The 12,588-nt window shown below is 34.9% G+C and overlaps 1 protein-coding gene across 3 annotated transcripts in view; it reads left to right on the top strand.

Annotated features, from left to right (window-relative positions):
• Positions 1–12,588, top strand: part of STXBP5 (syntaxin binding protein 5) — a 168,925-nt gene that overhangs the window by 41,490 nt on the left and 114,847 nt on the right. For all 3 annotated transcript variants that reach the window (XM_003480238.4, XM_003480237.4, XM_021072127.1), the window contains exons 5-6: positions 7,083–7,217; positions 8,706–8,769. In XM_003480238.4, coding sequence (XP_003480286.1) covers positions 7,083–7,217; positions 8,706–8,769 — 199 coding nt within the window. The remainder of the gene's footprint in view (positions 1–7,082; positions 7,218–8,705; positions 8,770–12,588) is intronic.

The following is a 12,588-nucleotide window of genomic DNA, read 5'->3' as shown; positions in this document are numbered from 1 at the left end:
ATGAATAATATTGTCTGAACAAGATACAGTGTAAGTGGGTATTTTTTGGTCACTATACACTATTACATAAATTGTGGATTAGGTGCATTTCTTTGTATTAGTTCACAGGAACAGAAAGCACTATGGCACTTTAGCATAAAGGGGTTTAATTGAGGTATAGCTCTTGATAAGTGTTCAGAAGCGTGCTAGAACTATTGAGTTTTAGAACTTGCTATTACTGCCGTGTTACTGTCTCTCACCCTGTGACTCCTAGGAGTAGACCTGGAAAGCTGTGTTCTTTCCCCACTGCTCTTACCCGCTTAGTGTCTCTTACCCTTCAGGTCCCCATGAACATCCTGTCAGCGGAAACAGCAGCAGAAATGGTCTCTGCCCCACTTTCTGCCTATAAATCTTAAGCACATCCAGTTAGTAGAAACTTAATTTCATCTAGAACTCCAGCTGTAGGAGAGTCCGGTAAATGTAAGTTTTAGCTTTCCAGTCATTTGCAGTACAGGAAGGCACAGAGGAGAATAAGGAAGAGAAGGAAGAGGATGCTGAGTACTAGTTAACCAACTCCAGTCCACTTAATATCCATAATCTCCTTTCCCAGACATTGTGTACCACAAAGTGTCACTAAATATTGCTTAAGAAGCATTATAGAAGAATTAGGAAGCCGCTAGAGTCTTTTGAGTAAGGTAATGGTGTGTGTGATCTCTCTTGGCTTTGGGGCAGCTCGGAATTGATTTAACAATCAGTGGTAATGGTTTAAATTAGGCCCAGGCCATGAAGGTGGAGAGGGGAATATCTGGTTGTTTGTTAATTAATGTAATAAATCCTCTCAAATTCTTATAGCTCATCTGTCCATTTAAAGAATATTTATTGAGTACTTACTAGGTGCAAGATAGGGTGGTATTTGCTGAGACTGTAAAAGTGATGACGTATTTCCTGCCATGTTGGGTTCTCTAATGGTGCTGCAGGCATGTAGAAGAGCTTATGGGTTCATATTTCTTTCTGTGGATTAAATTGTAAAGTTGTAATCATCTGTGTATTATGTCCTCGTTTAGAGATGAGAAATTTCAACATAGGAGGCTGTACATGTTCTTTTGTTAAAGAAAATTGGCAATAGTAAATCTTTAGATGTGTTGCTTAGTGACTATAGAATACTTGACAGACTGCTGCTAAGGATAAATAGTGAACAGGATATATATATATATATATATATTACTCCCTAACATTTAACCTATGTTAAATAAATATTTATGCATATTTTAAGTCTTTCAAGCAAATATAGAAATTGTGTTTCCAGTAATACTTTGTATAGCATAAGTATATCTGTGTTTAAGTCCAATGTAGGGATTTAGAGTGCATCTCTATTTAGTGGCACACTGAGGTAATTCAACTTGATTATCTTTGTATTTCTGATATATTTGTTTCAGTCAGACCCCTCTTTTTGGCTCAGTTTATCCATTTTAAAGTACCTTTTCAGTCTCAGTTTAATATACCATTCATAATATATAATCTTATTAGTGTTTACTGAGTTTTATTGTTTTCCATGTGTGTCTCAACTATATGTATTATTATAAATTATCTTTGGTATAACCTTATGCCTTGATGTCAACACTTAAACTTAAGTTAATTTGGTCTCTTGGTATCAGTAAAAACTGAAGGTACTGTCATTTATTATGATCTTTATCACTTTAAAATAAAAAACTAACCATTATAATAAAAGTACATGAAAAAGTCTCTGTGACTTTGATTTTCATCTAAGGTAACATGTTAGCTTCATGGTACATGCACTGCTTGCATTCCTAAAAACTTTTTCTGGAGTCTTTTTAACCTAGTTCTAGAACTATAAGAATTTGTTTTCCTGTATGTTTTTATAGCTTTTCTTGATTATGAACTAAAAATTTCAGTCGAGTGGATTATATTATATAATCAATTATTATTGCAGCTTATCAAAACATTCCCAAATTTAAGAGGCTAAAATTTATGAGGCTATAATAACAGGTTTGTTTTTTGTTTGGTTGTTTTTTTGTTTGTTTTTTGGGTTTTTTTTTTTTTTTTTTTTTTTTTGCTTTTTAGGGCCTCACAGGTGGCATATGGAGGTTCCCAGACTAGGGGTCAAATTGGAGCTATAGCCACTGGCCTATGCCATAGCCACAGCAGTGTAGGATCCAAGCTGCATCTGTGACCTACACACAGCTCACGGCAACACCGGATCCCCGACCCACTGAGCAAGACCAGGGGTTGAACCTGCAACCTCATGGATACTAGTTGGATTCATTTCCGCTGCACCACAATGGGAACTCCCAAAATAAGTTATTTTATTTGCTCTCAGTTCTGTGGATTAGCAGCTTGGGTTAGGCTCAGCAGGGGTGGTCTTCTCCTGTAGTGCATGCGCTTGCATCTGGCTGCTCACTGGCTTGGATGATGTAGCTTGCCTTACTCATGTCCAGTGGGTTGGTCCTGTCTGTAGGCTGGGCCAGTGTCTCTAAAAGCTCCTTCTGGGCTGCATCACCTGGCATCTCGGCATAAGGCAAAGGGAAGCCCCATTGTGCAAGCGCTTTACAAATCTTTGCTTGTGGCACAACTGCTAACGTTCCATTGCTCAGTGGAAGTCACATGATGAATCCTAGAGTGGGGCCACTACACAAGGGAAAGGATACAGGGAAGGAGAAGAGATATTTTGGGGGCCATTACAGTAGTAATTTGCCACATGTGATATTTGGTTCATTGTTGAGATTTTTTATTTGTAGTATTTTTTACATCTCTTTACCTGAACTCTTTATGAAATGACTATTCAATGCCATTTGTTTCATGATGACTTTTTCTGAGAAATATTAGATTTCTGTCATAGATCACTTTCTTTTAGATGTATTTAATAACAGCAGATCTCTAAGTACACGTCACACATGTATGTATATGTGCACATAATATGTATTTATAGTTTTAAGTGTGCCAATACATCTTATTTCTGTTAAGTAATCAATTAACAATTTTTCATCAATTTAATTATTACATAAAAGCTTACTTAGCTACATATTCTTTTAATTTTCAGCAGAGAAGGCAGAGATTCTTATTTTGTAAACAAGGAAATAAGGTCACGTTTATATAACAAATTGAGAGAACACTGTTAATTATAGTAAGTCAAGTCCAGTTTGTCTTAACCACCAGTTTTACATTTTGGTAACTGACTAAATTGCCCCAAATTTAGAATCTTGCAATTCTTGGTGTAGGTCACGTTGAGTTGTTTTTTTTTTTAGTAGTGTGTTTTGGGGAACCACATTTTCTTACTGGTCTTTCCCTAATCACTGGCTTGGTATTATTTCACTTGATTACAATGTGGAATTTTATTTTTCTCACTATTCCTAATCTAACATGTTCATTACCCATTAAAATTGGCTAGTTAAGAAAATATCAAGTTTATTGTGATGAAAACCATTTGATTTTCCCCCTTCTCAATTGACTTAAATAGTGAGGGTAGTAATGGAACATTAACTTTTAAATTTGCAGTGCATTATACAAATAAACTATTGATTTGTATTTTTTGAAGTGTACAGGACACATTCTAGGGACAGTAGTGAAGTCTTGGTGCCAGATAACTAAGTGAACATTTATGTTCCTTCTTAAGATGTTAAACATTAAATGGGACAAAGACATTTAAAATTTCCCAGCAGTGTAAGTTGGTTTTAGGATCGAGTAGGGGGGAAGAAAAATCTTATGATGGTAGCTAATATTGAAAAAGTGAATCCAAGGGAAAGTTCTATATTTTTTTCCTGTATGGTAAACAGTTTATTCTTCATTTCTGTAAATATTTGAGAAACAGCTGCGGTATGGTGTTATGCTAGGAACAAAAAATATTATATGCTATGTCTATAATCTCTGCCTTTAAGGAGATAAGGTTAAAATTTGTAAACATGTTGTTTAAATAATTTTGTTAGTATTAACATCAAAGATGGGTCATACAATTGTATTAAGACACTAGCTACTGCTTTTTGAAAAACCAATGGAGAATTCCTAAATAGCAGAACAGATAAGGAAATTGGCTATCGCTGGTTTCTTTATCAAACTGTCATTTAATTTTTAAATTACTTTGAATTTTTAGAATGAGCTATATTCATGTTGTAGCACATTTCAAATGAAAGTTGTTTCTATGATGTTTATGGCATTGTTCATTTTATATCTGGTATGCTATTGTACTTTATTTTCTTCATGTCATTGATATTTGCCTGTAACTTCTAGTTGGTAGAGTTGTACCTAGTTTTATAATAATTAGCTCCCATTTATTGAACACTTGCCTGTGTCAGGCCCCATTTAAGCATCTACAGTGCTTTGGCTTATTTGATCCTCAGGAGAACACTGAGGTAAGTGTGCTTTACTGCTTAGAAACTGAGGATCTGAGAGAATGAATGGTTTACCGAAGGTCACACATGCTAGTGAGTGACAGAGCTGAAAATGAAATCCAGGCAGTTTAGCTCCAGAGTTTGTGCCTATGTAGTAATCAGAGTCACAATCTTGTTTTCATAATATCTAAAGCCACAAATCTCTGAAAGCAATTTAAAAACAACTTGACTTAGGTATAATTGATATACAATAAACTGCAGATATTTCAAGTGTGTGATTTGATAAGTTTTGACACATATATTCACTCATGAAACTGTTACCAAATCAAGAAAATGGAACTTACCCATCACCCCAAAATGTTTCCTTCTGGTAATCCTTCCCCTGTTCTGTTGCTGGCCTTTATCCCCACAATTCCAGGCAACCATTGATCTTTTTTTCTGTTACAGTAGATTAGTTTTGTTTCCTTTTCTTTTTCTTTTTTTTCTTAGTTTAAATTTTTAAAAGTTTTTGGCCATACCCACAGCCTGCAGGAGTTCCCAACCAAGCATTGAACTAGAGCCGTAACAGTGACAATGCCAGATCTTTAACCCTCTGAGCCACGAGGGAACTCCTAGTTTGCATTTTCTATTGCATATAAACTGTTGTGGAAGTATATAATATCATGTCTTTTTTGTCTGGCTTTCCGTCATTTTAAGGATTTTGAGATTCATTGGTGTTGTTGCATGTATGAGTAGCTTATTCTTACTGTTGAATAATATTCTAAGTATATAACACAATTTGTTCATCCATTTACCTGTTGAAGGACATTTGGGTTGTTTCCAGGTTTTGGCTGTTGCAAAGCTGCTGTGAACATTTGCGTACAGGTCTTTGTGTAGACATATGCTTTCTTTTCTCTTGACTAAATACCTAGGAATGGAATGGATGGATCATATGGTGGGCGTATGTTTAACTTGTTAAGAAATCACCAGCGTCTATAGTTAATAATACTGTATTATGTATTTGAATTTTGCTAAAAGAGTAGATCTTAAATATTCTTTTCACAGGAAGGAAAAATTCCTACTACATGCATAGCTGTGGATGTTAACTAGACTTATTGTGGTGATCGTTATGCAACATATGCATACGTTGAGTTGTCACTATACACCCAAAACTAATGTTATATGACAGTTATATCTCAAGTAAAAAAGAAACTGCTGAAAATTATACCTCAGAAATATTCAGTGTGTTTATGAGATGCTACCCCCATATTAATACACAAAATATTCCTTACGTTCCTTTCTAAAATCTAGAAACTTCCGAATTCTGAAACCTATATGGGCCTAAGTTTTCAGAAAAGTACTGTAGACTTACTGCTTTGTGAGGTACTAAGGGACTACAAGATGTTATTTTTATTCAGTAGACATTTAATTTATATAAAGCCTTTGGAAAGAAGACATGCTATCATATAAAACACTCAACGAAAAATACAGATGATGAACCTTCAGCAATTGTCTAAATGAACATTACCTCTAGGAATTAGTGAGACCATGGGTGGCATGTATTTACTTGAAGTGTTTTCATCTTGAAAATTCTCTGTAATGAAATTGCGTTCATGAGAATAGCAAATGTTCTGTATGCTATATCTTGCCTAGTGTCAGTTTGCGAGTCTAGCAGTCATTATTATTTGTGTGTGTTATTTTGAAGGGCCATTCCATTAAAATTTTAAATAGTATATTTTGAGAGACACAGTAGGTAGTCTAAAAAGAAATGAGCATTATGTGGTTTCATAACATACTATTTTTTAAAAAATAAGTTCTACAGAAAGGGCAAGATAGTTTCCATTCTTTACCTTCAAATCAGTTGAGCTTAAATAGAAAATGTTTGAAATTTTTTTTTTTCCGGTCGTTTGTCTTTTTAGGGCTCCACCTGCGGCAAATGGAGGTTCCCAGGCTAGGGGTCTAATCAGAGCTATAGCTGCCAGCCTACGCCACAGCCACAGCAACACCCAATCTGAACTGCATCTGTGACCTACACCACAGCTCACAGCAATGCCAGATCCTTAACCCACTGAGCTAGGCCAGGGATCGAATCTGCAACCTCATGGTTCCTAGTCGGATTCATTTCTGTTGGGCCGTGACGGGAACCTCTGAAATTGTTGACGTGGTAATGAAGTTTAATACATGCGTGTAAATTATAATTTTCCCATGAAGGCCTCATACATCAGGACATAGGAGAGAGTTTAAGTATAATCCAATATCTTTGTCTCAGCCTAAGTACAGAGGATCTTTCCTTCCAGAGGCCTACAAGTTAGTGAGGAAGGTAGACTCTCTTTACACAGCAAGCCTGAGAGAAATAGAGGGACTGGCATATTAGTTTGAATGAAAGTAGTATTTTAACTGAATCTTGACCAGCAGAAAAATATGAGCATTTTGCCTGGAACGGATGAAGCATAGGCACTGAGATGGATTAGTGTGTTTAATAACTCCTGAGAAATACAGAAGTACCTAGGCATGATGCGAGTGTTCGACTCAGTTTGTGGCTTAAAGGTTAAATTTGTGATGTGCCCAAAGTAGCACTTTACTGTCAATACTTACCTTTGACATTTAAGTCAAATTACTGAAATTGAATATTAACCACCATGAGTTGATACATCTGATAGTTGTATCTTTTTTGCTTTTCTTAAATTGTATATCTATCTCATTATTAATTCTCTAAGACAGTTAACAAAATTTACCAGATACTTTTCTGATTTCCTTTTTGGATGCATTTTTCTCTTGCAGGATTACCTTTTGCCATCTGCCTTTCCAGAGTAAGTGGCTCTATGTGGGCACTGAACGAGGTAATATACATATCGTCAATGTGGAGTCCTTCACACTCTCAGGCTACGTCATTATGTGGAATAAAGCCATTGAACTGTGAGTTTGAGCATATATTCCATATCTGAAAGTAGCAGTGCCATATATGATGGTAATATTATATAATAGCTAATTAGTAAATATAGAATTAAATATGTTAGATGTTCTTGATATTAAATACAGATTTATTAGGTTTTGGAAATTATTGCCCTATTAGTAGTTTGTAAATTTAAATGCTAAATTTAATTTTAATTTATATATCTCTGTGTGTGTGTGTATGTATATACATAAGTGTATGTGTGTGCATATATATATGTATATACATAAATATATTCACATATGTATAAACTATAGCATAAGTTTAATAAAACAATTACTCTTATCAGGTGAAAAACTTTCCAAGTTTTTTCTCTTCCTTTATCTTCTAATTATTCTTCTTTCAAGTGCTTGGTCATGCCCCAGTAAATTGATTTCATAAGCCACTAATGAATTGTGCCAGTATTTAGAAAACACTGATCTAAGCCACTACTTGCTATGTTTTAATAATCACTAGATGTAATGTAAATGTTTGCAGTGTAACATTGCAGAATTAATTTGACGGTTAATTTCCCCTAATTTTGATATGGTAATGATTGCTATTATTTAACAATATTGACGACAACTGGTTATGCTATAGAGCCCTAAGGATCTTTAATGCTAACTTTTCACTGTCTTAGAATCTTACCTCTTTCTCTAAGTTTTTTCTTAAATGATTTAGACATAAAAATCAGAATTTAAAGATATTGGCATGGTTCATTTTCAACACTTCTTGTTTTTAAGCAAGTAGCTCTATGATGTTGCATTCTATAGAATTTGACATAAGGATAAATTGGTGGCATATCTCCTAATGATGCATTGTTGTAGCTGTAACGGTGTTTTAAGTTTGGTTTTCCTTCCTTTGGCAGGGACATTGTTATCATATCTCAGTCCCTTGGCACAAGGTGTGGGTTTTCAAGCTCTGTTGAGTTGATCACAGCATATAGTGGGGAGGCCTGGTGCAAGTGTCTTTGGTTTCACCAGTAGCTCTCAGGAAGTGGACTGGTCTCTCAAGACTCAGATTTTATGGATAGAGAGGTGCTTATTTCTACTGTGTAGGCATCAGTTCAGCTATGTTCTTATCTACGTGACATCTTTTCTCTTAGCAACTATTAGTGGCCTTATTTTGTTGATATTTTAAAGGTATAATGGAATTTTTCCTACTTTTGGTAGGAATTGTAGAGCTTGATGAAATGTCCCAATTGGAGGCTAGAATTGAGTAAAACAAGATAGCAGTTAGATACTGCTTTATTTTAAAATATTAACTTTGAGAATTCTACGATGTGAATTCTACCTCATGAATATTTTGATCCATATTAAGAACTGTACATCTGTTATTGATCGCTTACTGAAATGTGTTCATCCTTTGTGAATATAACTTTATCTTCCACTCATTATTCCTACTGTAATGAATATGTGGTTGTATTGAAATTTTTAACTGAAGGAAAAAAATTTTTAATTTTTTTCTTTTAGGTCATCTAAATCTCACCCAGGACCTGTTGTTCATATAAGTGATAATCCAATGGATGAAGGAAAGGTAGATTATTAAAAAACTTATATGTATTTATTACTTAATCCTTGAATTTTTAACTTCATGCATTTTTTAAACAAGCAAACTATTCCAGAACCACGTTTACTTGGCAAAGTTGAGATTGCTAACAAAGGTTGTGTATCATATACACTTAATGGCTTATTTTTGTATTCTGAAGAACAAGTGAAAGGATTAGAATCAGTTACATTTTAAAGAATAAAACCTTAAAACAATGAGTATTTTAAAAATACAATTAATAGTTTTTAACTTATTTTTGGCTTATTTAAAATAATTGCCCTGATTTTCTGATAATCTGACAAAAACTGTTTTCTTTTCGTTTTGAATTCTTTTTTACACTAGTTATACAATCTTACAGAGTTGTCTCTATCTCTACCCCCTAAATTTTTCTTCATAAATAACCCAGACTCAATAGAGATTTTTTTTAAATGATGCCTAGTTTTTTTATACTCTGAAACCAGTTTCATGCAGTCATTATCTATCTATTGTTAATTTAGGTTCATTAATACATTGAAAAATAATAAAATTTTCTTTTTCAAGAGTCTCTCCCCTAATTCAGACTAGTCTCTCAGTAGTTCTATTTAATGATTTTTTTCTACTTAATACATTTTGTGATATTAGTCTGCTTAAATACCAGGAAGTTTATCTCTGTCAGAAATCAGTGAGATTGAAACTTCTAGATTTCATGAAGAAGTTTAATCAGGTTTTTCCTTTCCTCATTTAGTGGGAGTGATGGAGCCTATATGTTGTGTTAACACTCTTCTCTTATTTGCCACTGGGAAAACAAAAGGATAGCTGTACAGTTTGTAGTGAGGTTATAATCATAAAGTTGTATAGTTGGGAGAGTAACTTTACCTAAAGCAAGTTATAGTAACCTGTATCTTCACTTACTTAATATTTTTGATAAAGGATAATTGTTTAAAAGCCAGCCTTTGGGTGGGAGGCATGGTGGAAGAATTAAAAACTTGCCTTTTTTGTATGTTGAATGAGTCACCAATATCTTTTTTTCTTTCTTTGTCTTTTTAGGGCTGCACCCAGGGCATATGGAGGTTCCCAGGCTAGGAGTTGAATTGGAACTACAGCTGCTGGCCTACACCACAGCCACAGCAACGCGGGATTCTAGCCACGTCTGCAACCTACCTCACAGCTCGTGGCAACACCGGATCCTTAACCCATTGAGCAAAGGCCGGGGATCGAACCCACATCTTCATGGATGCTAGTCGGGTTTGTTAACCACTGAGCCACGATGGGAACTCCGAGTTACCAATTTCCCTTCTTCCATTGCAGTCTCTTTTCAGTCTTGTCATGACCACTGCATTTCAAAGCATTCCATCCCATTCTTGAGTCATTTCCAGATCAATCGTCCTAGAGTGCCATTTTAATTTTATTGCTCTCCTGTTCAGAAGCATTCAGTGGTTCTGCAGTATCTTAAAAAAAAAAAAAAAAAAAAGCAATGTTTTCTTAAAACATAGCCTTAGGTTTCTTTGAGAACATCTTTACCTGAATGCTGTGCTGAAGCAAATAGTTATTGTTGCCCAAATTTGAGCTACTCTTTACTACCTCCATGCCTTATTTATGTAAATCTCTCTGTTGGCATTCTTTCCCACTATAATCTCTTTCTGCTGAATCACATCTTGAGGCTTAGGTTAAATACATATCAGGACACCTTTCCTGACAGAAAATGCTTTTTCTCACTTCTAAATTCATTAGCGTCTTAGTTGTGCAAGTTTTATGGTATTTACCACATATTACCTCGAATTAGATATGTGTATCTCAGCTCCCTTGAATTTGAAATACTCCTTGAACACAGAGATAATATTTATGCAGGTTTGTATTTCCCATAGCAGTCAACATATAATATATAAGTAGTAACTCCTCAATATATATTTAATTTCTATCATCATTTTTTGAAACCTGGAGTTGCTTTATCCTCCTTAGTTCCCGGAGTTAATCTCATTGAAACATTTTAAAATATTAGATGCTAATATGGAATAGATTATATTGTCTAACGTTTGATTTCTAACAGAAAAATCTCCTTTATACCAATGACTAATACTTCCAAAGCTTCTGTGATATTGTGTCACTAAAGAGGTAAGGCGATAGAGCACCTTTCTGCAAAGCTAGCCTTATGGTGGATGCTACCACAGTAAGCAAAGATCTTGGCTAAGGGAAGTTAGATATTAGTGTAAAATTAATAGTAACAGTAGTAACTGCCATTTATTGGATTCTACTTTAGTCAGGCACTGTGCTTTGCACACTATTTTATCTGATCCTCCCAACAAAGTGTAAGTTAGCCATCTTCCCTGTCTTACAGATGATGAGGCAGAGACTTGGTCCAGTTAAGTGTTCCAGCAGTACAAAGCTCGGTGTTAGTGGACCTGGGATTTTAAATGCTGATTTCTCTGATTTCAACCCCAGAATACTCTCCATTTTGCTACATTTCCCTTGTAAGATATGGATCAGTTATTGACGTAGAGAGCTGTATTCATTTTCAGTATGCCAAACGAATGCTTTTTACGAGAGAAAAATTCAGAGAAAACTAGTCAGTAGTTCCGTTAATAAATTAACATTTCTATGAGTTAATAAAAAGATTCTAGTAGGAATAAGCATTGAAAGAATTTTCTGTTTTAAGTACCATGTCCTTCAGTTAGTTCTTCTATTTTTTAATATTTAGGTGATTGTAGGGATCACCGTCTAACTTTGTTGGCACAGATTCCTCACATTCTTAGGAAGGTAGAGCTGACTAGAGGGGTTAACGTTTACTATAACCTCTTACATTATTAAGGTCTGAATGGCTAAAATTATTTTTTTTAAGTTCCATAGCTACTAACTGGCAGGTCTAAGACTAGACCTTAAGTTACCTGCATCTGAGCAATTCAGTATTTTTTACACTAATAATTCTTAAATTTTATCCTTCTCCATCTCTTTCCTTATTCCTGAAGATTCCTGAAATTTCTCTTACTTGCCCTTTCAGAAAATCCCACATCATCTGTCCGAGATATTTAGGACTAGGAAAACATAAAAGAAACAAATACCAGGTTTTGTTTTTTTCCCAGAAGGAGTATGTATCTCAGATTGCCAAGGAAAGAAAAGTTTGTGAGGAAAATTAGCTATACTTCCTACCAAGGTGGAAAAATCTGTTTTGTTAGTTTCAGTGATTGAGTCCTCCAAATGCCCCTGTGGTCTGAAATTCATTAAGTTGCTATTTAACTAAAATTCCTGGGTATGCCCCAGGTTTTGCCATATCCCTAGATTACGTGAATGGTTATTGGCAAGTTACTAATCATTCATGTGTTTATTTAACAAGTATTTATTGAATATCTACTATTAGCAGTATATTAGATATTAGAGACATAGATGAAAATGCATATACTTGCGTAGGAAAAGGAACCTCTCCATCTGTCTAGAGGAATTGGTAGGCTTACCCAAGGAAGCAACACTAAATTGAGACTTAAAAGTGAAGGAAAGGGGAGGAGGTTTCAAGCCGAGGGAATACCAAGATTTGGAACATGCCAGGGCAGAGGGTGGTAGGCAGTAGACAGTTCTTGAGGCAAGAACATGCATTTTGTTCAGAAACTTACTTAGTCACAAAAAAACATATTAAGTGTCTGATGTTAGAGGTATAGTAGTAAACAAAGTAAAACAAGTTCTTGCTTAAATAGACCAATGTTATAGTCTGCAAAAGAATTCAGATAAGGAAAATGACATTATTATATTGTATGGTGACCCTTCAGATTAAAAAATGTACAGATTGCTATTTGAGCACATAGGAAAGGCATCAGCTTAATTCGGTAGGTCCAGGAGAAA

Source organism: Sus scrofa, chromosome 1, assembly GCF_000003025.6.
Source record: "Sus scrofa isolate TJ Tabasco breed Duroc chromosome 1, Sscrofa11.1, whole genome shotgun sequence".
NCBI lineage: Eukaryota > Metazoa > Chordata > Mammalia > Artiodactyla > Suidae > Sus > Sus scrofa.
Note: the sequence above shows the minus strand (reverse complement) of the source record. Positions and strands in the feature narration are given on the sequence as shown.